The sequence below is a fragment of the Nomascus leucogenys genome, chromosome 22a (genome assembly GCF_006542625.1).
Source record: "Nomascus leucogenys isolate Asia chromosome 22a, Asia_NLE_v1, whole genome shotgun sequence".
Lineage (NCBI taxonomy): Eukaryota > Metazoa > Chordata > Mammalia > Primates > Hylobatidae > Nomascus > Nomascus leucogenys.
The window spans coordinates 53149337-53172396 of record NC_044402.1 but is presented as its reverse complement, the minus strand read 5'-3'; the positions used below and the strand labels follow the sequence as shown (position 1 = coordinate 53172396).

The window sequence follows — 23060 nt, the reverse complement described above, 5'->3', positions numbered from 1 at the left end:
TGCCTCCCGCTCAGGCCTTCATTCCCTGGGTAGAACTGCCCTCATAAGCAGGGTACATATACTTTTGGTCACCCTTTCCTTCACTTGGGGCCCCCCCTGCCTAGTCTCCTTCTTCACCTCCAGTCCCTACCAGAGTGGGTGATGATCTGGGTGAGGTGGGTTGCCTTCTGTGACACTCTGCCTCCACCTCGATCCTCACCCACCCCCACCCTGCCCAAGGGATGATGGAAGTACTGCCAGGCCGCTGTGTGCCCATTGCCAAGCGCGAGCTACTGTGGGCTGGCTCTGCCGGGCTGGCCTGCTGGCTGGCAGGAGTCATCTTCATCGACCGGAAGCGCACGGGGGATGCCATCAGTGTCATGTCTGAGGTCGCCCAGACCCTGCTCACCCAGGACGTGAGTCATCCTGGGGAAATGGGGGATTGGAGGGATAGAGAGTAGAACAGTTGTAAATAAACTGATATGCAGGGCCAGTGGGCCTCAAAGATCCCATTATAACATCACACCTACTCTGACTCCTCCATATGTATTTGTCTTCCTTGACCCTCTTTCTCCCCCAGGTGAGGGTCTGGGTGTTTCCTGAGGGAACGAGAAACCACAATGGCTCCATGCTGCCCTTCAAACGTGGCGCCTTCCATCTTGCAGTGCAGGCCCAGGTGACTACTGCTCCTCGTTCTGCTACTCAGCTGCCAACCCCCACCATTCCCTCATCTCTGGGCAGGGGCTTATTTTAAGAGTCTCTGAAGAGAGCTGTGGACTGACCTGCTTTACCCCTTCCCCAGGTTCCCATTGTCCCCATAGTCATGTCCTCCTACCAAGACTTCTACTGCAAGAAGGAGCGTCGCTTCACCTCGGGTGAGGGCTTTGAGCAGTTCTGGGGTAGGGTGTGTCCAGAGAGGCTGGGAGGACATCCCTGTGAGGCAGGGGGATCATTCAGTGTCAGAGCCATGAGATGTCTACACAGTCATCCAGTCTTAACTCCACATCAGCCAATAAGTCTTTACCAAGCAGCCACCATACCCTGCCAGATGGGTAGCACTTGGTCCCACCAAGAGAGGCTGTTACTAATCTTAACAGGAAAGATAAGGCCTGTGTGCACAAAGCTGTAATGAATAACATTCATTCAGCAGTAAATGCCAAACCCAGAGGAGGGGGGCTGGAGGGGTGCTGAGGAGATGTCTGAACTGGGGATTGGAGAAGGCTTTGTATAGGAGAAGGGCCTCAGAAGTGGCAGCTGGCAAGCCCAGGGGTGGTTGTCCAGGGTTGGGGGAAGAGAACTGAAAGGTTGAGGAAGAGTATCTCTCGGAAGCTGGGCCCCACCTGTGGGCAAAGACCTGGGTGGACAGGCCATGATGGTGCTCCCCTTGCCCCAGGACAATGTCAGGTGCGGGTGCTGCCCCCAGTGCCCACGGAAGGGCTGACACCAGATGACGTCCCAGCTCTGGCTGACAGAGTCCGGCACTCCATGCTCACTGTTTTCCGGGAAATCTCCACTGATGGCCGGGGTGGTGGTGACTATCTGAAGAAGCCTGGGGGGGGGGGTGAACCCTGGCTGTGAGCTCTCCTCCCATCTGTCCCCATCTTCCTCTCCACACCTACCCACCCAGTGGGCCCTGAAGCAGGGCCAAACCCTCTTCCTTGTTTCCCCTCTCCCCACTTATTCTCCTCTTTGGAATCTTCAACTTCTGAAGTGAATGTGGATACAGCACCACTCCTGCCCCCTCTTGGCCCCATCCATGGACTCTTGCCTCGGTGCAGTCTCCACTCTTGACCCCCACCTCCTACTGTCTTGTCTGTGGGACAGTTGCCTCCCCCTCATCTCCAGTGACTCAGCCTACACAAGGGTGGGGAACATTCCATCCCCAGTGGAGTCTCTTCCTGTGTGGTCTTCTCTACCCCTCTACCCCACATTGGCCAGTGGACTCATCCATTCTGTGGAACAATTCCCCCCCACTCCAAAGTCCATGGATTCAATGGACTCATCCATTTGTGAGGAGGACTTGTCGCCCTCTGGCTGGAAGCTGATACCTGAAGCATTCCTCCCAGGCTCATCCTGGGAGCTTTCCTCAGCACCTTCACCTTCCCTCCCAGTGTAGCCTCCCGTCAGTGGGGGCTGGACCCTTCTAATTCAGAGGTCTCATGTCTGCCCTTGTCCAGATGCCCAGGGTCGTGCACTCTCTGGGATACCAGTTTAGTCTCCACATTTCTGGTTTTCTGTCCCCATGGTACAGTTCTTCAGTGGACATGACCCCACCCAGCCCCCTGCAGCCCTGCTGCACCATCTCCCAGACACAAGGGGAAGAAGCAGACATCAGGTGCTGCACTCACTTCTGCCCCCTGGGGAGCTGGGGAAAGGAACGAACCCTGGCTGGAGGGGATAGGAGGGCTTTTAATTTATTTCTTTTTCTGTTGAGGCTCCCCCCTCTCTGAGCCAGTTTTCATTTCTTCCTGGTGGCATTAGCCACTCCCTGCCTCTCACTCCAGACCTGTTCCCACAACTGGGGAGGTAGGCTGGGAGCAAAAGGAGAGGGTGGGACCCAGTTTTGCGTGGTTGGTTTTTATTAATTATCTGGATAACAGCAAAAAACTGAAAATAAAGAGAGAGAGAGAGATCTGGGTGCTTGGTGGTTGCATTTGTTAAGGAATTGAAGAAGCGGTTCTTGCCCAGGCAACCTGCCCCCAGCCAGAAGACCCAGGGCTGGGCCAAGAACACAGGCTCCCCCTTTCTTCAGCTCTCTGAAGTTTCCATTGTTCATTGCTCTTTGGTGGCTGATAGCCTTGTCTGCAGCTCACAGTCAGCCAATCCCAGAGGATTAGTGGGTCTGGTTTCTGTATAAATTAGGGGGCAGGGGTGCTGTAGAGGCTTCTTATCGATGATTGACACCGAGGCCCAGGCTGTTGTCCTCACAGGAGCCTGGTTAATGACATGGCAGACACAGTGGCTGTGGTCAGCCTGGAGTGGACTACACTGCCACTCTCACCAAACAATAAGTGAAACTATTGGGCTGGGGACAGGATTTCAGAAGAGAACGATGGTGAAGTGGAGAGGCATGAGGATAGTGAATGTTGGAGAGGAGCTTGGAGAAAAGAGGGAATGCCTGAATGGGGAGGGGTCTTGGGGAAAGTTGGGGAATAGAAGTCAAGGCGGGAGGAGCGTGAGGACTCACAGGCACCCAGCCTCTCCTCCAGCAGCAGCACCTGGTCGCTGAGAGATTCGATCCGGTCACCCCGGCCCCACAGCTCAGCCACCTGTTCTGGCTGCAGCTCTTCAGGCGGCATGGGCAGAACCGCGCGGACCCAGGCCCCAGCCTGACCGGCCCACTAGAAAGGAAGAGATGCCTCAGGGTATTGACAGTGACGTCTGGCCACGCCCCACCCAGCAGGCTTGGCTCACCTGCTCCAGCCGCTCCAGGCGCCCTCGCAGCTCGCGAATCTCCTGCTTCAGAGCGCGCTCATCATTTTCCGCCTCCCGAACTAGGGACAAAGGAGACCAAGAGCGTGACCACTGCCCGAGCCCGGACGCCTGTCCCGAGTCCCCCCGGTGGCCCGTACTCCTGCCCACTCACCGGCCACGCTGAGTATGCTGGCACTGGTTGGGGGCTCTGGGGACCCCTCCGTGCAGGTGCGCCCGTCCAGGCCTAGCACTAGGTCGTGGGGGCAGCCGCAGGTGAAGCTGCCTGCCGTATTAAAACAACGGTGCGAGCAGAGGGTGATGCTGGTCCTACATTCATCCACGTCTAGTTACCGAAAAAAGGAAGGGGCTGAGAGAGGGGGCGGGGGCAAGCACCTGGGTAGGTGGGGAGGACAAGCTGACTCACCCACATGACAGTGCTTCCCTCCCCAGCCGGGGGCGCACTCGCACTGGTCAGGCCTAACGCAGACGCCTCCGTTCAGGCAAGGCTTGGCGCAGATGGCTGCGGACAGAGGAAGTGGGGTTCAGACTCGAACCGACGACCCATCTCCCCAGCTCCGTGGGGCCCGCCTCCCGCAAGGCCTGGAAGACCCAGCCTCACCTTCACAGGTGAGCGCCCCCGGGTGCCGCTTCTTCCAGCCCTGGCAGCACACTGCGTGGGTCTGCTGAACCTCCCGCCTCACCTCCCGCCACATAACGCGGTACGTGGTCCTGGAACACAGCGTCCGGCTGAGGACCCTGAGTACGGGTCCTGGTCGGGGTTCTTGGGGTCCCATCTCCCCATCCCTCACCTGTAAGTGCTGCAGATGCGCCTCCCAGCGCACAAGGTCAGGTAGGGCTTGTACACTGGTTGGCTGTAGGACTCGTTGTAGCGGAGCGGGACCACCAGTGTCTGCTTGGAGCAGACTCCCTGACTGCATCCATGCCAGAGGATGAGGTGGGAGAGATTGAGTAGGCCAGGCCCTGGCGAGCCAGGAGTCCCACTTCCCTCAAGAGGCTACTGAGGCCCCGCTCTCCCTCCAGATGACAGCCTCTCACCCCCATTCTAAACTTTCAGTTATGTTTTGCCTCCTGTGAAGCCCCACCCCCAACAGAAGGCTCCTGAGAAGAGCTCACCCCGGGCCCAACCCCCTCTGTTGTCACCTCTCTCTGAGGGATCCACCCTTGGCCCCCTCGCCTGATATCAGTAGCAGGAGGAAGGAGAATCCGCCTAAGAGAGTGCACAGCTCAGCCCTGGACCCCATGATTCGCTTTGACGCTGGAACCTACAGGCTGCAGGCAAGAAAAGGTTAATGGATGCCCGTCCCCTCTCCTATTAATTTCTCCAGCACTAGTCCCTCCAAGGGCACTCCGCAGGTGCCCTCTAAGGGAGTCAGGACATTCACTTTTACATACTAGCCACCAGGATTGCCTACACCTGTGTGTACAACCCAATGCTATCCTATCCTTAGCATATCATGATCCATTCAGCATCATAAAAGCTCACACCCCAGCACACTCCCTCCACCTCCCCTCTAACCTACTTACTTCTTTTTTTTTTTTTTTTTTTTTTGAGACGGAGTCTTGCTCTGTGCCCCAGGCTGGAGTGCAGTGGCGCGATCTCGGCTCACTGCAAGCTCCGCCTCCCGGGTTCACGCCATCCTCCTGCCTCAGCCTCCCGAGTAGCTGGGACTACAGGCGCCCGCCAACACACCCGGCTAATTTTTTGTATTTTTAGTAGAGACGGGGTTTCACTGTGTTAGCCAGGATGGTCTCGATCTCCTGACCTCGTGATCCGCCCGCCTCGGCCTCCCAAAGTGCTGGGATTACAGGCTTGAGCCACCGCGCCCGGCCATAACCTACTTACTTCTAATCCCCTCTGTACAACCTGGAGGGACACACAGTCAACCCTCCCCTTATGACCCTCCTGTCTTTTTTTTGTTTGTTTTTTTTGTTTTGAGAAGGAGTTTCGCTCTTACTGCCCAGGCTGGAGTGCAATGGCATGTTCTTGCCTCACCGCAACCTCCGCCTCCCGGGTTCAAGTGATTCTCCTGCCTCAGCCTCCCAAATAGCTGGGATTACAGGCATGCGCCACCATGCCTGGCTAATTTTGTTTTGTTTCGTTTTGAGATGGAGTCTCACTCTGTCACCCTGGCTGGAGTGCAGTGGTGCGATCTGCGCTTGCTGCAAGCTCCGCCTCCCGGGTTCATGCCATTCTCCTGCCTCAGCCTCCCCAGTAGCTGGGACTACAGGCGCCTGCCACCACGCCCGGCTAATTTTGTTTTGTATTTTTAGTAGAGACATGGTTTCTCCATGTTGGTCAGGCTGGTCTCAAACTCCCGACCTCAGGTGATCCGCCCACCTTGGCCTCCCAAAGTGCTGGGATTATAGGTGTGAGCCACCGTGCCCGGCCAACCCTCCTGTCTTTAACATGCCTTCTTATAACTTCATACCTTCAAAACCCTAGCTGGTCGGGTGCAGTGGCTCACACCTGTAATCCCAGCACTTTGGGAGGTTGAGGTGGGTGGATCATGAGGTCAGGAGTTCGAGACCAGCCTTGCCAAGATGGTGAAACCCCATCTCTACTAAAAATACAGAAAATTAGCCAGATGCAGTGGTGAGCGCCTGTAATCCCAGCTACTCGGGAGGCTGAGGCAGGAGAATCACTTGAACCCTGGAGGCAGAGGTTGCAGTGAACCAAGACCGTGCCACTGCACTCTAGCCTGGGCAACAGAGCAAGACTCCGTCTCAAAAAATAAAATAAAATAAAATAACCCTAGCTATATACCCTCACACCATACACACAAACCAAGCACCTGGAAACTCCACACCTTTCACACACTGCTACTCCCCTCATATACCCACACCATCACATACGCCCTAAATGCACATCCCTTGCTCCAACAAAACACCTCTCAACTCATGCCCACCCTAAGTCTCTGAGTAAACCCCACTCTTTCCCCATTTGAAATTCTCTCCCCACCTGCCTTCCTCTCTCTCTCCATTCCCACCTGGCTTCTTTCTCCTGGGAGGCTTCAGGCAGACCAGCCTCAGCAGAAGCAGCTCAGACTGGTGGGTGGGCCTGGCAGGCTAAGAAGGAGAGGAGGGGCTGGGCCAGAGAGTCCTCCCATTCCTGCCCCCTCCCACAAGCCTCCTCCTTAGCTCCAGCAGGGTCAGCTCAGTAGGGTCAAGTCCCACTACCCTCATCCCCACCACAGCAAAGGGCTCCCTAGCAGTATCTTTCCAACCCTCGGAGGCCCCTATTTCTGGACTCCCCAAATCAGAAGCTATGAGCTCTGTAACACCACCAGTACCCCCTTGAACCCAACACAGACTAGGGGAGAGTTAGGGGGCAGGGAGAGAACCAGCTGCAGGGAACAAAGCAGTTCTCAGGTTATGGGAGAAAAAGCAAGATCAGCTGAGGAAAGCTAGAAGGGCAAGTCGTCACAAAGGGGCAGGGGGGCAGCCCAGGGCACCAAGGGGAAAACTGCCCCCCTCTCTTGATGACATTTGTTAGGGCTTAGGGGGAACAGAATTGAGTCAGCCACCACCCCCCATGCCAGAGCAGACAGGGCCCAATTGTCTCAGCCAAAATTCCTTCTTTCAAGGAAGAGGAGGCTCATTGTCCAGCCCTACACCCAGCTCTGGCCCACAAAGCTCAAAAGGGGCACAACAAATGCCCACCCTGACCCTCTGCCCCCTCGTCTAGCCTGGGGGTGGCAGGCGCATTCCACCCATGAGGCTGAGGCCCAAACCACTGGAGCCCTGAGCTTAACCCCCCAGTCTTGGGTACTGGGAGAGGAAGAGAATTGTCTTCAGCAGGAAAGAACCCGCAGAGAACCAGGAACCCACAAAGAATGGGCATTGAGAGAGAGCGGAAACACCAAGGGGGTCCCCACCCTAGACCAGGCATCTGGGCACCCAGGCCTCAGTCTCCGTCCCCACCCTCCTTGGGGAGCCAGGTCCCCTCCACCTGGAAATGAGCCAAGTCACACTGAGGAAATGGAACTTTATTTCCATAAATACAGGGATAACACCTATTCAAGGGTAGTTAAAAGAGGGCCTGGGGCCTCAAAGAAACTAGGCTCTCCCAGGGGGGTACTCCAACACTGATCATAGGGACTGGGGGGATCCCCAAACCTGAGATGGGCCTCATAGGCCACAGATATTCCCCAACACTGACACTTCAAGAACGGAACTGTCCCCATAGGGGAGCCTCAGAACCCCACTCTCATGGGTAGTCCCTCTTAGGAGTTGGGAGGGCTGATGACAGGGGACTTTAGAGAAAAAAGGGAACATGGGGAGAAGAGAAGCTAAAAATGTCCTGAGTGGCCTGGAAGGAGACCCCTGTGGTGGGCAGGGAGTGGGTTCTCCACCCATACAGCCAGATACGGAGGAGCAGCAGCAGCAAAAGCAGCCACAAGTTAAAAACATGGTTTCTCACTTCCCAACTTCGGCCTTGAGAGAAAGGGATAGCACGGAGCAATCCCCCAAATGAGAGGACATGAGGTAGGGGAGGCCTGGAATTGTCATTCACGGAGGAGCAGAGGAAGGGGGTTCCGGGAGGCCAAGTCTCTACTAAAACCCCGTCTCTACTAAAAACGGGGGATAATATGGGAGCAATGAGGTGGTCACAGGCACACCAAAGCCTGACATCTGCTTTCCAAGGCCACCACTTGGTCTCTGGACCGAGGAGTTCCTGGGGACCCCTGAATATATCCTCAGGAGAGCCAAGGTTCAATGCAGGTCTCATAAAGGGTACGGTTGGAGTGCCAGGCTGTGTGGGAGATCCCGGCCATTGGACACCTCACTATGGCCCCCCGGGCCAATAGAGTCTTCAACCCAAAAGAATCCCGCAGATAAACCTTCAAGGTGGTCGAAGGGGCGTGGAAGCATGGAAGAGAGACACAAGGAGAGACAAAGTGAGTTACTGCTGGGATCCTGGACCTCCTCCCCACAGGGTGAACCCTTCAGCTCAGGAGTCACAGAGAGGGCTCTGGAATAAGGTGGGACAGCGGCTGGAATGGGAAGTAATCCCAGGGGGCTCACCAGTTGCTCCTCCATCTCCAGGACCGTCTCATTTGCATCATAGAAACCAAAGAAGCTACAAAGAGATTTGGGGGGAGGTTATCAGAAGAGCTGGAGAAAATCTGGCCGGGCGCAGTGGCACACGCCTATAATTGCAGCACTTTGGGAGGCCAAGGCAGGCAAATCACCAGAGGCCAGGGGTTCGAGACCAGCCTGACCAAAATGGTGAAACCCTATCTCTACTAAAAATACAAAAATTAGCTGGGCATGGTGGCAGATGCCTGTAATCCCAACTACCCAAGAGGCTGAGGCAGGATAATTACTTGAACCCGGGAGGTGGAGGTTGCATTGAATCAAGATCGTGCCACTGCACTCTGGCCTGGGTGACAGAGCGGGACCCCGTCTCAAAAAGGAAAGGAAAGGAAAGAAAAAAGAAAAGGAAAAAGGAAAGGAAGAAATCAAGGTGGGCTAAGGTCCCAAAGGAACCCAAGGCCTACCGGGGAGGCAGGTAGCAGGGAGGACACTCAAAAATACCTTACTGGATATAATGTACTTCATGAGGTGATACACTGAAGATACAACCTCACTTCTGTAGAAACCCATCAAAAATGCATTACCGGCCGGGCGAGGTGGCTCACACCTGTAATCCCAGCACTTTGGGAGGCCAAGGCTGGCGGATCACCTGAGGTCGGGAGTTCAAGACCAGCCTGGCCAACATGGTGAAACCCTATCTCTACTAAAAATACAAAATTAACTGGGCGTGGTGGCTCAAGCCTGTAATCCCAGCACTTTGGGAGGCAGAGGCAGGAGAATTGCTTGATTCTGGGAGGTGAAGGTTGCAGTGAGCCGGGATGGCGCCACTGCACTCCTGCCTGGATAACATCTCAAAAAAAAAAAAAAAAAAAAATTACCTAAGCATGAGGAAATATCCAACCTACACTGAGGGAAATTCTACACAACAGCTGATCCATATGCTTCAAAAATATCAATGTCATGGACAAAGACTAAAAACCATTCCAGATTAAAAGATACTAAAGAGGCCTGACGCAGTGGCTCATGCCTGTAATCCCAGCATTTTGGGAGACCAAGGTGGGCAGATCACCTGAGGTCAGCAGTTTGCGACCAGCCTGGCCAACATGGTGAAACCCCGTCTTTACTAAAAATACAAAAATTAGCTGGGTGTGGTGGCATATACCTGTAATCCCAGCTACTCGGGAGGCTGAGGCACACTTGAACTTGGGAGGCAGAGGTTGCAGTGAGCCGAGATCACACCACTGCACTCCAGCCTGGCAACAGAGTGAGACTTTGTCTCAAAAAAAAAAAAAAAAAAAGGGCCAGGTGTGGTGGCTCACGCCTGTAATCCCAGCACTTTGGGAGACCAAGGTGGGCAGATCACCTGAGGTCAGCAGTTCGCAACCAGCCTGGCCAACATGGAGAAACCCCGTCTCTACTAAAAATACAAAATTAGTTGGGCATGGTGGCGGGCGCCTATAATCCCAGCTACTTGGGAGGCTAAGGCAGGAGAATCACTTGAACCTGGCAGGCAGAGGTTGCAGTGGGCCGAGATTTGCCACTGCACTCCTGCACTCCAGCCTGGGCAACAAGAGCGAAACTCCAACTCAAAAAAAAAAAAAAAAAAAGATACTAAAGAGACATAACAAGATCATGCAACTCAAGATCCTGATTTGGATCTTCCACTGTATATTTTTTTCTATAAGGACAGTTGGAAAAATTTGAATAATCTGTGAGCGCATATTCAGGGAAATTGAATCTATATTTGTATTTAAATATAACATTAACATATAAATAAATGTATATATATTTAGAGAAAAAAGATATTAATGTAAACATGACAAAATGTTAACATTTGCGAAATCTAGGTGAGGAGTATAAATGACTGCTTTTTGCTATTTTGGTAACTTTTTTTCTTTTTTTTGAGACAGGGTCTTACTCTGTCACCCAGGCAGGAGCGCAATGGCAAGATCTCGGCTCACTGCAGCCTTGACCTCATAGACTCAAGCGATTCTCGAACCTCAGCCTCCTGAGTAGCTAGGACTACAAGGGCACACCACCACGCCCAGCTAATTTTGTATTTTAGGTAAAGACAGGGTTTTGCCATGTTGCCCAGGCTGGTCTCAAACCCCTGGGCTCATGCCTCAGCCTCCCAAAGTGCTAGGATTACAGGCGCAAACTTTTCTTAAGTATGAAATTATTTCAAAATAAAAAGGTCTTAAAATCTTTTTTTTCTTTTTTTTTTTTTTGACACAGAGCCTTGCTCTGTCGCCCAGGCTGGAGTGCAGTGGCACCCTGTCGGCTCATTGCAACCTCCGCCTCCTAGTTTCAGGCAGTTCTCCTGCCTCAGCCTCCCGAGTAGCTGGAACTACAGGCGTGCGCCACCAGGCCTGGCTAATTTTTGTATTTTTAGTAGAGATGGGGTTTCTCCACGTTGGCCAGCTGTTCTCGAACTCCTGACCTCTGGTGGTCCACCCGCCTTGGCTTCCCAAAGTGCTGGGATTATAGGCGTGAGCCACCGCACCCAGCCAGATGGAGTTAAAATCTTTTAATTAAAAAATATTGGCCGGGCAAGGCCGGGCGCGTGGGCTCACGCCTATAATCCTAGCACTTTGGGAGGCCGAGGCGGGTGGATCACGAGGTCAGGAGATCAAGACCATTCTGGCTAACACAGTGAAACCCCATCTCTACTAAAAATACAAAAAAAATTAGCCTGGCATGGTGGCGGGTGCCTGTAGTCCCAGCGACTTGGGACTGAGGCAGGAGAATGGTGTGAACCCAGGAGGCAGAGCTTGCAGTGAGCCGAGATCACGCCACTGCACTCCAGCCTGGGTGACCGAGCGAGACTCCAACCAAGTGAGACTCCAGAAAAATATATATATATATTGGCTAGGCGCGGTGGCTCACGCCTGTAATCCCAACACTTTTGGAGGCCGAAGCAGGCGGATCACAAGGTCAGGAGATCAAGACCATCCTGGCTAACACAGTGAAACCCCATCTCTACTAAAAATACTAAAAATTAGCCAGGCATGGTGGTGGGCGCCTGTAGTCCCAGCCACTTGGGAGGTGAGGCAGGAGAATGGCTTGAACCCAGGAGGCAGAGGTTGCAGTGAGCCGAGATTGTGCTATTACACTCTAGCCTGGGCGACAAGAGCAAAACTCTGTCTCAAAAAAAAAGAAACAGTGACTTGGAACATTAAAAATGTTATATAACCATGAGCTATCACTATCATTCATAGGGTTGTGGTAGATGTAAAATGACATGATGTATATAAAACTCATCACTTACTATTATATTATTACAATATTGTAAGGGATGTCCTGCCTTCACTGAAAACTGTCCAGTGCCTTCCCATCTCACTCAGAATTTAAAAAAAAATCAAAAGCCTGGTTACCAGGACTGTCGGGAAATAGGGATGAGAATATATATATATATATATATATATATATATATATATTTTTTTTTTTTTTTTTTTTTGAGATGGAGTTTCGCTCTTGTTGCCCAGGCTGGAGTGCAATGGCGCAATCTCGGCTCACCGCAACCTCTGCCCCCCAGGTTCAAGCGATTCTCCTGCCTCAGCCTCCCAAGTAGCTGGGATTACAGGCATGCATCACCACACCCAGCTAGTTTTGTATTTTTAGTACAGATGAGGTTTCTCCATGTTGGTCGGGCTAGTCTCAAACTCCCGACCTCAGGTGATCCACTGCCTCAGGCTCCCAAAATGCTGGGATTACAGGCGTGAGCCACCACACCTGGTCTATTTTTTAATGGTTATACAGTTTCAGTTTGGGGAAAAAGAAGTTCTGGAGATGGATGGTGCTGATGGGTGATGGTTTTACAACCATGTGAGTATACTTAATGCCACAAAACTGTACATTTTTAAATGGTTAAAATGGCAATTTTATGTTATGTATATTTTATCACAAAAAAGAAAAGAAAAAAATATCAAGGGCCTTACCTTGGCCTGCTAAGGTTTGACATGCCTGGTCCCCTGCTACCACTTTTAGCTCCTCTCCTGTCCTCTCCCCAGCTCCTTGTGTACTAGCCATGCTGGCCTCTTTATTCCTCACACGTGCCTCAGGGCCTTTGCAGGTGTTATACCTTCTCCCTGGGGGGTTCTTCCACCCAGAGCACAACTCCCTCCTTCACTTCCTTCAGTCTCTAATTGAATGGTGACTTTTCCAGGAGGACTTCTTCAGCCACTATTGAAACTAGGCCCCAGTCATCCTCTAATCCTTTCCCCTGCTTATATATTACCTGACATATATATTTGTATATATGTATCAGCTGTCTTACAAACTAGAATATAAGCTACATAACATTAGGGACTTCTCTTTTATTTACCACTGCATCCCCAGGGCCCAGAACAAGCCTGCACCCATAATGTTGAATAAATATTTGTTGAGCAATTCAAGTAGCTCAGGTGACATTACAGATTACACATGGTGACCTATAACACAGGCAAGCACATAGTACCACGGAGCCATGGATTTTTTTCTAAGGAATAGGATGGAGGGGACAAAGCTGGAGGCTGTTATAGTAGTCCAGGTAAGTAAAGAGGTGGTAGGAAATGTGATAAAATGGTATGCAACTCCACACACACATTGAACCAATGTGAATTTCCTGGTTTTGATATTGTGCTATAATTACATAGGATGCAACCACTGGGGGAAGCTGGGTGAAGGGCCTCTCTATACTATCTTTGCAATTTCCTAGGAATCTGTAAGAATTTCAAAATTTAAAGTTTTTATAAAGTGGGGGAGGGGGTGATAGGGATACAGAGGAGAAGAGTCAGCAGGACTTAGTGATTGGCTTGATACAAGGGGTTGGGATATGACTCCCATGTTTTGGTCTTGGGTGACATGATAGGGGAGGAGCACTAACTGAACAGTGGAAGGAGCAGGCCAGTTTAGGCATGAGATAAAGACCAATTGGGGTTGGGGGATATCTTTAGCCAATCTTCAGGCCACACAATCCCTTATTACCTGGACTGCCAGGGAGTAATAACACCATCATCAGGGCCCCCAATCAGCACCAGGTGACCCACACGAAGAAAGTTCTTCCGCCATACTGTAGGATGGGAAGAAGAGAGGCTGAGTCAGCCACAGGGGTCAGGCCAGGTTGGAGAGGGAGACATAGGGCGTCAAAGAAGCAGAAAAAGTGACACAGGTAGGAGCCTGAATTCTCACCTGTGGCATTGGGATGGTCTCTTTCCCCATTGATCAGGGCCAGGAAGCTGCTGGCATTGAGGTACAAGTCATCGTGGTGGGGATCTGGGTACAAATGGCAGTTAGAAAAAGAAGCAGAAAAGGGAGACAAGACTGGTGGTGAAAAGCCCCATAAGGAAGCTGCAGCAATAGTCAAGGTGGATAGTAATAAAATAGTAGTGATAATGTGGGCCAGGTGTGGTGGCTCACGCCTGTAATCCCAGCACTTTGGGAGGTCGAGGCAGGTGGATCACTTGAAGTCAGGAGTTTAAGACCAGCCTGGCTAACACGGTGAAACCCTGTCTCTACTAAAAATACAAAAGTTAGCCAGGCGTGGTGGTGCATGCCTGTAATCCCAGCTACTCGGGGGGCTGGAATCACTTGAACCCAGGAGGTGGAGGTTACAGTGAGCCGAGACAGCACCACTGCACTCCATCCTGGGAGACACAGTGAGACTCCATCTCAAAATAATAATAGTAGTGATAACAACTGTAAACATAGTAACAAGTACTTTTTTTTTTTTGAGACGAAATCTCACTCTGTCACCCAGGCTGAAGTGCAGTGGCACGATCTCCGCTCACTGCAACCTCTGCCTCCTGGGTTCAAGCAATTGTCCTGACTCAGCATCCCGAGTAGCTGGGATTACAAGCGTGTGCCCACATTCAGCTAATTTTTTTTTGTATTTTTAGTAGAGATGGGGTTTCACCATGTTGGCCAGGCAGGTCTCGAACTCCTGACCTCAGGTGACCCGCCCACCTCCACCTCCCAAGATGTTGGGATTATAGGTGTGAGCCACCACACCTGGCAATAGCAAGTACTTCTATCTAGCATCTACTATATGAGCCAGGTACTATTCAAAGTACGTTGCATTCATTTATTTATTTAATCCTTACAACCACCTGGTGAAGTACATGCTATAATATTTTACAGATAAGGAAAACTGAGTAACAGAATGGTTAAGTAACTTGCCCAAAGGCACCCAATACGGTCAAGATTCAAACCCAAGTATTCTGGCCCCATGGTCTGGTCTAGAGGTTGGCAAACTGTGACCAAAGGGCCAAATCCAGCCTGCTGCTTGTTTTTGTAAATGAAGTTTTATTGGAACACAGGCACATTCATTCACATATGGTACACGGCTGCTTTCACACTACAACAGCAGAATTGAGGAGTTGTGAAACAGACTATATGTCCTACAAAGTCAAAAATATTTACTCTCTGGCCCTTTATAGACAAGGTTTGCTGACTCCCGCATCAGACTAAATCTTCTAAGGCAATAACGTGACACACTTAAAACATTCTGGGCCAGGTGCAACGGTTCACACCTGTAATCCCAGCACTTTGGGAGGCCGAGTCGAGTGGATCACCTGAGGTCAGGAGTTGGAGACAAACCTGGCCAACACGGCGAAACTCCATCTCTACTTAAAATACAAAACTTAGCTGGGAATGATGGCGCCTGCCTGTAATCCCAGCTACTAGGGGGACGGAGGCAGGAGGATCGCTTGAACCTGGGAGGCGGAGGTTGCAGTGAGCCGAGATGGTGCACTGCACTCCAGCCTGGGCAACAGAACAAGACTCCGTCTCAAAAAAAAAAAAAAAAATTCTGAACAGAGCCTGTTCAAATAGCTCAATAAATGTAAGTTATCTTTACTGTCATCACTGCTATTGGTTGTAGCAGAGGTGGAAGCAACTGACCTGATCCATGGAAGCCCCAGTTCAGCATCCCCACTCACCATGCCAGTAGTTGCAGATGGAGAATTCCTGGCCCCAGGGGCTATAGCAGATCCGATAGAGGTTAGACCGCATGGAGGTGGGGAACAGCCACTTCAAGTAGTCCGTGTCTGGCAAGAGAATGGCAGTGCTAAGTGACCATAAACCTCTGTTCCCCCAAAACTCAGGGAATTCTATGGAGTCTAGTGCCCACTCACCTCCATACTGTCCCATCTGTGGAGAGGAGAGAGAGATGAAAGAATCCACATTGTGATCATCCATGACAGAAAGCAGAGCCCGGCACACAAGGCCCCCTGTAGGCAGAACACCACATTGGGCAGGCACTTAAGGACAGCAAAGCCAGCAGCAACCCCCACCCCCACCACACACACACACACACACACACACACACACACACACACACAGACACACACTGTACATAAAGGAGACTGAGGCTTACGGAAGGCAGGCACACCCTGTGCCAAAAGGTCACACATCATATAAGTGACTGAGCCCGAATTAGATGCTGGGCCTCCTGCCTCTAATTCTAGGATGTTTTTACCTGCCCCATTAGTCCTTATGTCCAAGAACCATGGGTAACAGGAAGCAAAGGAGCAGCAGTGTAGGGAGCCTCCCTCCCATTCAAGACAGAGATGAGACCCAGGTGCTGAGGGAAGTCAGAAAGGAAGGGCTCAGGTACCAGGGTTGTGCCTGGAGCAATGTGTTTCAGAAAAAGGGACACTAGGAAGTGTCCCTCAGATAAGGATCAAGCCTCAGATAGGGCTTAGGAGTTAGGGGCAGGGGAGTCGCCTACCCTGCGAGTAGCAGATGAGATGCACCCCTTGAGGGGCCTTTGCCATGATGGGGACCACAGCCTCTCGGAACCCTTGCACCTGTTCCCACAGGGGTCGCAAGCTCTCTCTCCCATCGAAGAGATCGAGCACTGTCACCACAGTCCCGGGGTGTGTCTGTGGGAAGGGGGCAATGCAGCCACCGGGGATAGGCTAAGAAGCTCCCACACGCCACCCCCTGGCCCGCGTCCACAGGTCTATTGTACCCTGCTAGAACCAGGGATCCCGTCCCCCAGCTCTCCCCCACGCCAGCAACAGCTCCCTGAGGAACTGGGAAGGCCCAGAGGGGTGGCTTTCAGTTCCCCGCTCTCCCTCCCCTGCCACAGTAGACGCCTCTAACGCCCTGCACCCAGGTGTCCCCTGCCAGACCTCATTGATGTATTCCAGCAGGTGGCGGAAGCTGTACGAGCTGTCGAAGAGCCCATGCACCACGATGACCGGCTTGTAGGACGCGCGGTGGGGCGCGGGGGCTGCAAGCAGCAGCAGCGGCAGGAAAGGCAACAGGAGCAGGACCCACACCGCGGGGAGCCGCTGCCCCCAGAGCCCCAGCATGCTCCCGCCTGAGAAAGGGGTGATAATGGCATGTAAGGGAGATGGCAACACCCTCCTCCCTCGGAACAGACGCCCGGCAATCAAGCCACCTCCTCTCGCTCCCACACCAGGTCCGTGTCACAAAATAACCTACTTTTAACTTACTCCAGCCCTCTCCCTACAAACACACCCCCCCCCACCACGTTGACGCACCAACGCGCAGCCGAAGTCCCGCCCCCAACTCAGCGTTCGGGGGACTTGTTCTCTAGGTTCAGGATCTTCCTAATGCATCGCCCCAGCCATGAACAACGCGGAGTTCTTTAATACCCCTGAGCAGCAGCCCAGGCCCCTTGAAGAGTGCAAACTCCCACCTGGCCTGGGTCCGTAGGCCTCGCTCCACCCGCCGTTTACTTATCCCAAGTCTGGAACCCACGGTGGGGGGCGAAGGGTGAGGAAAGAGAGCGCAGGGGAATGACGGAAGGGAGGGGGAAGGGCGGGCTGCTTGGGGTCGCGCAAATCCGTCACGTCCGGGGCTTTCTCTGGCAACCGCGCGAGCGTTCCCCGCAACACAGACCCAGGACAGGAGGGGCAATGGAATATTCCATTGCGCCCTAGGTGCTGGGGAGGAAATAGGCGGAGCGATCCATTTAGGCCAGTGGGGAGAAGAAAAAGCAGCAAACATATTCTGGGAATGGAAAGAAGGCCTCTCCAGGCTTCGTTGCCCCCAGCGACCCAAAGGTCCGATTTCCCCGCCTTGATTCTCCCCACTTCCCAATACAGGCGTCTGGCTCCGCAGCAGAACACGAAGTTTTCATTACCCAAGGGGCGGCCAGGGGGCGGACCAGGGAAAGGTAGTCCTCTGCATTTTGCCGTGTGCTGGGTGAGTGGCAGGGTGGCCTGGAGGGCTGATGCCAGCCCAGGCGTGCCCCTCAACACCCACCCCCACCCCACCCTCCAGTCCGCCCCAGGTCAGCGACTTACAACTCTTCATTCTGAAGTGCGTGTAGTGCCCTTGTCTCCAGAGACGCGGAGAGTCCTCGAGGCCCCTTGAGCTAAGTGCAGCCTGGCCCAGTTTCTCCTGCCCTACTCTACTCCCCTCCCTATAAGCGACCCACCCTCAAGGGGTGGAGGGCGCGTAGGGATGCGCTGACTCATGCCCGAGTAATTTCGACCAGTCTTTCAACCTGAGCGACCCCCAGAATCTGGCTGTCTGAGTTATCTGTGGGTGGCTCCCTACCGAAACCCCCAGGCGCCCCACCTCTCCGCCTGTGACCCCTACCCGACACCCTAGTGCCTCAGGGCTTTTACTTAGCATTTAAAGACGTTTCTCTAGAGATAAGGATTTCTCAGCATGTCTGAGCCCCTCTCTCTGTTTACAAGGTCATTGCTTGGTCTAAATTTGTCTCAATCAAACCATTTTTGCGCTCAGAATGATGTAGAGTGACGATGGGGTGGCGGTAAGGGGTTGACGGCTCACGCGAACGCCTAAGTGACCAGAACGACTGGTGTGAAGCCGTGATCTGACTCTGGAGCCTGGGACTGGTTTCAGCGAGAGCCTCTATACTGCTCTGTAGTTTCCACTAGGGCATGGACGAAAAGGGACGCAGCCAGGAAAGCGACTGCCCCAGGTGGGGGCTGGGGGGACGTAAGGGAAGAATAATGATTATCTGGCTGTGTTTTTGTTAAAAAAAAAAAAAAAAAAAAAACAACTGGTGTAAATCTCCATAGACTTCCTATCCTCGCTCCCTTCACCCACCCACGCGCTCCCAAGATGCAATAAGCAAATAAGACTAATAAGGCTGTACCGCAGGTCGACTCAGGAGGTGGAGATGCGTCTCGGTGGGAGGTGGTGGGTGGGAGTAGGGGGGTTTAGGGAATGGATCTGAACATTGACTGGCCCAGAGACTCTAAGCAGCCTCAAAAGCAAAGGGAAAGTGGGGGAACAAGCACACATTACCAACAGAGCTGCCAGAAATGAGCAGTTAAGTCATACCCCCTACCCCCTCCAAAAGAGCTTCAGCTCTTTAGTCCTGGACGAAGAAGGTATGTATGCACACCGCCCAAACTCTCTCTCTCTTTTCCCTCCAAGGCCCAGCTCCCCCGATTTACAGACCTGGGCCTCCCTCTTTACTGCTAGGTTGGCAGGTTCACCATACCCTGGGAACTTTTCAGACCATCGCAGTTCTGAACTCTGCGCAATTCTCTCACACACACAAGTATTTATCTCTTCTAAAGAGGAGGAAACGGGCTAAGGATTTGGGAGAAGACCCTGGCACCTTGCAGGGAGCTAAGAGGGGGAGACGACCTGCCTCTGGAGGCACCTGGGTTATTAACTCCACTGAGAACCTGTTCACTTCCTCCCACAATACAATCACTAAGTGAGTCTTGGAGGGGGAGACTCCAGAGAGTTCTCTCTCCCTCCTTCCTTTCCTTAGTCCCACCCGCCTCGCCTGGTCTAGCCTCCGTGTTTCCATGACAACTTCAAAGGAGCCCAAACTGGGGGCTTGAATGCCGGGGTGAGAGGAGGAGAGGTGGTCCGAGAGCAGAGAGAGCCGAGTGGGAAACGTCTGAAGCGCTCGCCCTCCCTCGCCTCGGTCCCTTTAAGCTCCCCCCCTCCCCGCTCTCCCTCCGCCCGCCCCCCCACCTCCCCCCCCCGCCCCGCCGCTGCCTTCATCTCTCCATCTCTGCGCTGCTGCCGGCTGCGCCATCCAGCACCCAGACTCCAGCACCGGCCAAGGACCCCCACTCCGGCTGCAGGGACCCTGTCCCAGAGAGACCGCAGGCATGTCATCCGAAAAGTCAGGTAAAAACAATAACAAAACCTCCCACCCGCTCCACTGTCTCCAGACTCTCCATCCCCCTTGCCCCAACCCCCTCCCTTACCCCTCCTCAGCTGTGGTTCTATTTCATTCCCCTTCTCTCCAGCTCTCAACACTCTCCCAGTCCCCCTCCTCTTTCTGCCTCCCCCGTTCTCTTCCTTTCCTCTTTCCAGTCGCAGCCTTTGCCCCTTGCCAACAACATGGGCAGGGGGGTAGGTTGAGAGGGTGAAGGAGGTACAGCCAGGTTCTGCAGGGATGGCATCACTGCGAGTGACAGATGGACAATCACTGGCTGGCATGGAGACATCCTGTGGGGAAATATGGAGACATGACCAGATGGGGGTTGTCAAGGGAGCAAAATCCAGAGGGCTCTTCTTAATCTGCCCTAAAAGAGGTCCCGAGATTCTCACAGAGGCTGGGGCACTCCTCCCCCCACTGAAGGAACAGCAGAGTGGAACACATGTCATCCCACATGTGTTTATACAACTGTTGAATTGAGCACATATTAACACAGGGTTGCATGTCTACGCATACGCACACACAGGACTAGCTCGGATAGGCCAGCCCAAAGGCAGCTATAGCAAAGGAGAGGGGATTGGGTCTGCAGGTGAGAGCTGGGTGCATGGTGATGAAAAAGACAGAAAAGAAGCAGACCAGAGTTGTGACCTCAAAACTAGATTGGAAGGAAGAAGGAGGGGGGCAGATGGCCTAGATACAGCCCCTCTCTTGCCCCTCAAATTAGAGATGGTTTCTCACCCGTCTCTCTCTATGTGTCTCTCCCATTATCTTTCTCCATCCCTGACCTGTGTTTCCCCTTACCCCCTCCTCAACTCATCACTGTGTCATCTTTCCTCTTATACTCTCCTCCACTCACCTCCCCCAGGACTCCCAGACTCAGTCCCTCACACTTCTCCACCGCCCTACAATGCCCCTCAGCCTCCAGCCGAACCCCCAGCCCCACCGCCACAGGCAGCCCCTTCCTCACACCATCACCACCACCACCACTACCATCAGTCTGGCACCGCCACCCTCCCGCGCTTAGGGGCAGGGGGCCTGGCCTCTTCCGCGGCCACCGCTCAGCGCGGTCCCTCCTCCTCCGCCACGCTGCCGAGGCCCCCCCACCACGCCCCTCCCGGCCCTGCTGCCGGGGCACCCCCACCCGGCTGCGCTACCTTGCCCCGCATGCCACCCGACCCTTACCTGCAGGAGACTCGCTTCGAGGGCCCACTTCCCCCGCCGCCGCCCGCTGCCGCTGCCCCGCCCCCGCCGGCGCCAGCCCAGACTGCTCAGGCCCCCGGCTTCGTGGTGCCTACGCACGCGGGGACTGTGGGCACGCTGCCGCTGGGGGGCTACGTAGCGCCCGGATACCCCCTGCAGCTGCAGCCCTGCACTGCTTACGTGCCGGTCTACCCGGTGGGCACGGTGAGTGCCGGGCAGACAGGGGCATGGGAAAGAGGGCGGCGCGATACAGGACTTGAAATTGGGGATACGCTGGGGGCTGGTAGGAACAAGGGCAGGGAACAGGTAGTGTTCCTGGGACAAGCCCTAGAAAGAAGGAAGCCTGAGACAGGAAGGACTAGGGAGAGACCCGGGAGTAGGAGTCTACTGGTGCCCAAAGTCAGGGCTTGGGAGGGGGATCGGAGCCTAGAAGTTCAGAAGAGGTCTGAAAGTAGGAAACCGCCTGGCGGGGGAGGGAGGGGAATGGAAGCTGGGAACCAAGAGGGATGTGGGGGAAGCCTGGGACTACGTGGGTAGGGGAGGCCTGGTAGGTGTCTGGAGGGAAGAAACAAGGTCTGCCGTGAGGCCAGGACAGCCCCAGTGGGACCATACCTTGCGGGAGAGAATGTAGAAAGCCCAAGAATAGGATGGTTAATGAAGCAAGGAAGGGAGGAGAGGGGCTTAGGTGGAATTTATGGGTGTCCTGGAAGGGTAATGGGTGCTTTATTTTGAGAAGCCATGGGTGAAAATTGTGCTTTTAAAGCCACTCTGCCAGCCGCCCAACGCTGGTAGGCTGGGAGAGGGTCGGAGTGATGCCCCTTCCCCCAAAATTTCCTTCCGCAGCCATATGCAGGCGGGACCCCGGGGGGGACAGGAGTGACCTCCACTCTCCCCCCGCCGCCCCAGGGCCCAGGGCTGGCCCTACTGGAGCCGAGGCGCCCGCCACACGACTACATGCCTATCGCAGTGCTGACCACCATCTGTTGCTTCTGGCCTACTGGCATCATTGCCATCTTCAAGGCCGTGCAGGTAGGGGGCAGGGGCATACTCAGTTTGGGGGCGGGGACAGGGAGTTCTGGGCGTTCTGGGGACCATCTTAGAGAAAGGCTGAGGCGTTCGAACGAGGCCGCAGCTCTTGACCTCCTTCCCCCACCCCTCCTCCGTAGGTGCGCACGGCCTTGGCCCGCGGAGACATGGTGTCGGCCGAGATCGCTTCACGCGAGGCCCGGAACTTCTCCTTCATCTCCCTGGCCGTGGGCATCGCGGCCATGGTGCTCTGTACCATCCTCACCGTAGTCATCATCATCGCCGCGCAGCACCACGAGAACTACTGGGATCCCTAAAAACGCCCCCGGTCCAGCCCCACTCTGCGCCCCTCGATCTCCCAGGCTCTTTCTGCAGTCATACCGCGGACCCAGTGGGCGCCCTGCACACCCGTTTCTGGGGCCGTCAGACTTGGATACATCGTAAACTCCGCCTCCACGGAACGTCTCGCCTTGCGAGCAAGCTCCGAATCCAGTTCCTCAGGAACCCCTCCAAAACCCACACCCCCAGGGACGCCGCTTTCCGGGATCCCGGCCAAACGCCGGACCCTCAATCGCTACAGGCCCCCTCACCCTCAAAGTGTAGCGCCCCCAGCCGAGCAACCTCGGTTTGGTCCCGAAAACCCCGCCTCCTCTATAAGCTCCGCCCCAGCTCTGACAAAACCCCGCCTCCAGGTCGGCAGGCTCCGCCTTCTTTTCTTCTCCGCGGGGTGATTCAGTCCAGTGATTGGGTTTGTGGCTCCAGGCCTCGCCCACAGACGGACAGACCCCTCCCTTTCTTCCGGCAAAAGGACCCAGCCCTTGGGTAGTAAGGCCCCCACACTCCTATTTTTCGCAAGTACACTTTTGTCCCTCCTCCACCCACGTCTCTGCCTATTTTCTTGCTAATCCCAGAACCTTTCCTTTTGTTTTTTTTAAGGACATTTGGGAAGTTCCTGGTGTAGGACCCTTCTCCCTGGGATAAGAAACCTGCCTGTAAACACTCTGTAAATACTCCCTTCCACCCATCCCAGCCCCTGGGCAGCCGGGCAGAAGGGAATCCAGGCTATGGACCTCCCAAGTCCCCGCTCCCCGCTCCCCTCGGCGGCCCCGCCTTGTTCTGATCTGTGTGTGAGTGTGTGTGAACTTCTGAAAGACAATATTAAAGAGACTTAGTTGATTTATCGCCCGCAATTCCAAAGACTGCGGCTCCGCAAAGACCCTCCCCTCTTTTGGTTCCCCCTTTCACTTCCCTTCATCTCCTCTTCCAAGGA

At 53.9% G+C, this 23060-nt stretch overlaps 4 protein-coding genes across 15 annotated transcripts in view; 2 read left to right on the top strand and 2 right to left on the bottom strand.

Annotated features, from left to right (window-relative positions):
* The window catches only part of AGPAT1 (1-acylglycerol-3-phosphate O-acyltransferase 1), a 9666-nt gene extending 7057 nt beyond the window's left edge, over nt 1–2609 (top strand). For all 3 annotated transcript variants that reach the window (XM_030803983.1, XM_030803982.1, XM_030803981.1), the window contains exons 4-7: nt 220–395; nt 560–655; nt 782–854; nt 1373–2609. In XM_030803983.1, the coding sequence (XP_030659843.1) occupies nt 220–395; nt 560–655; nt 782–854; nt 1373–1557 (530 nt within the window). In that variant the 3' untranslated portion in view covers nt 1558–2609. The remainder of the gene's footprint in view (nt 1–219; nt 396–559; nt 656–781; nt 855–1372) is intronic.
* EGFL8 (EGF like domain multiple 8) lies at nt 2541–6476 on the bottom strand. 4 transcript variants are annotated; one of them, XM_030803980.1, is made up of 9 exons: nt 6402–6476; nt 4555–4683; nt 4203–4325; nt 4013–4122; nt 3818–3913; nt 3566–3736; nt 3394–3473; nt 3167–3320; nt 2541–2913 (listed from the first exon to the last, which is right to left on the bottom strand). In XM_030803980.1, the coding sequence occupies exons 2-9, from the start codon at nt 4653–4655 to the stop codon at nt 2867–2869; spliced, it is 882 nt and encodes a 293-aa protein (XP_030659840.1). In that variant the 5' UTR covers nt 4656–4683; nt 6402–6476; the 3' UTR covers nt 2541–2866. The 4 variants fall into 4 exon arrangements, with proteins under 4 accessions (XP_030659840.1, XP_030659838.1, XP_030659837.1 ...); XM_030803978.1 differs by lacking the exon at nt 6402–6476 and adding an exon at nt 5250–5361 and having other exon boundaries at nt 4555–4930; XM_030803977.1 differs by having other exon boundaries at nt 2541–3320.
* Nucleotides 6141–20422, bottom strand: PPT2 (palmitoyl-protein thioesterase 2). 7 transcript variants are annotated; one of them, XM_030803971.1, is made up of 9 exons: nt 19611–20422; nt 16566–16756; nt 16160–16313; nt 15564–15659; nt 15369–15476; nt 13621–13704; nt 13417–13501; nt 8440–8494; nt 6141–6480 (listed from the first exon to the last, which is right to left on the bottom strand). In XM_030803971.1, the coding sequence occupies exons 1-9, from the start codon at nt 20011–20013 to the stop codon at nt 6322–6324; spliced, it is 1335 nt and encodes a 444-aa protein (XP_030659831.1). In that variant the 5' UTR covers nt 20014–20422; the 3' UTR covers nt 6141–6321. The 7 variants fall into 7 exon arrangements, with proteins under 7 accessions (XP_030659831.1, XP_030659833.1, XP_030659834.1 ...); XM_030803973.1 differs by lacking the exon at nt 19611–20422 and adding an exon at nt 17709–17816; XM_030803974.1 differs by lacking the exon at nt 19611–20422 and adding an exon at nt 16941–17319.
* Nucleotides 19397–22970, top strand: PRRT1 (proline rich transmembrane protein 1). The gene is made up of 4 exons (XM_012503028.2): nt 19397–19530; nt 20430–20968; nt 21608–21793; nt 21931–22970. The coding sequence occupies exons 1-4, from the start codon at nt 19512–19514 to the stop codon at nt 22105–22107; spliced, it is 921 nt and encodes a 306-aa protein (XP_012358482.2). The 5' UTR covers nt 19397–19511; the 3' UTR covers nt 22108–22970.
* The last annotated feature ends 90 nt before the right edge of the window (nt 22971–23060 follow it).

Coding starts and splice junctions, on each gene's coding strand:
- EGFL8 (XM_030803977.1), bottom strand. CDS start 4,655: ATGGGGTCCAGGGCTGAGCTGTGCACTCTCTTAGGCGGATTCTCCTTC. Junction 4,326..4,554: donor GGTGGATCCCTCAGAGAGAG/GTGACAACAGAG, acceptor GCATGGATGCAG/TCAGGGAGTCTGCTCCAAGC. Junction 3,474..3,565: donor CAGCATACTCAGCGTGGCCG/GTGAGTGGGCAG, acceptor CTTTGTCCCTAG/TTCGGGAGGCGGAAAATGAT.
- PRRT1 (XM_012503028.2), top strand. Junction 20,969..21,607: donor CGGTCTACCCGGTGGGCACG/GTGAGTGCCGGG, acceptor TTCCTTCCGCAG/CCATATGCAGGCGGGACCCC. Junction 21,794..21,930: donor CCATCTTCAAGGCCGTGCAG/GTAGGGGGCAGG, acceptor CCTCCTCCGTAG/GTGCGCACGGCCTTGGCCCG.
- PPT2 (XM_030803971.1), bottom strand. CDS start 20,013: ATGACATGTGTTCCACTCTGCTGTTCCTTCAGTGGGGGGAGGAGTGCC. Junction 16,757..19,610: donor AGAACCACAGCTGAGGAGGG/GTAAGGGAGGGG, acceptor CCCCTTTCTCAG/GCGGGAGCATGCTGGGGCTC. Junction 15,477..15,563: donor ACAGATGGGACAGTATGGAG/GTGAGTGGGCAC, acceptor TTCTCTTGCCAG/ACACGGACTACTTGAAGTGG.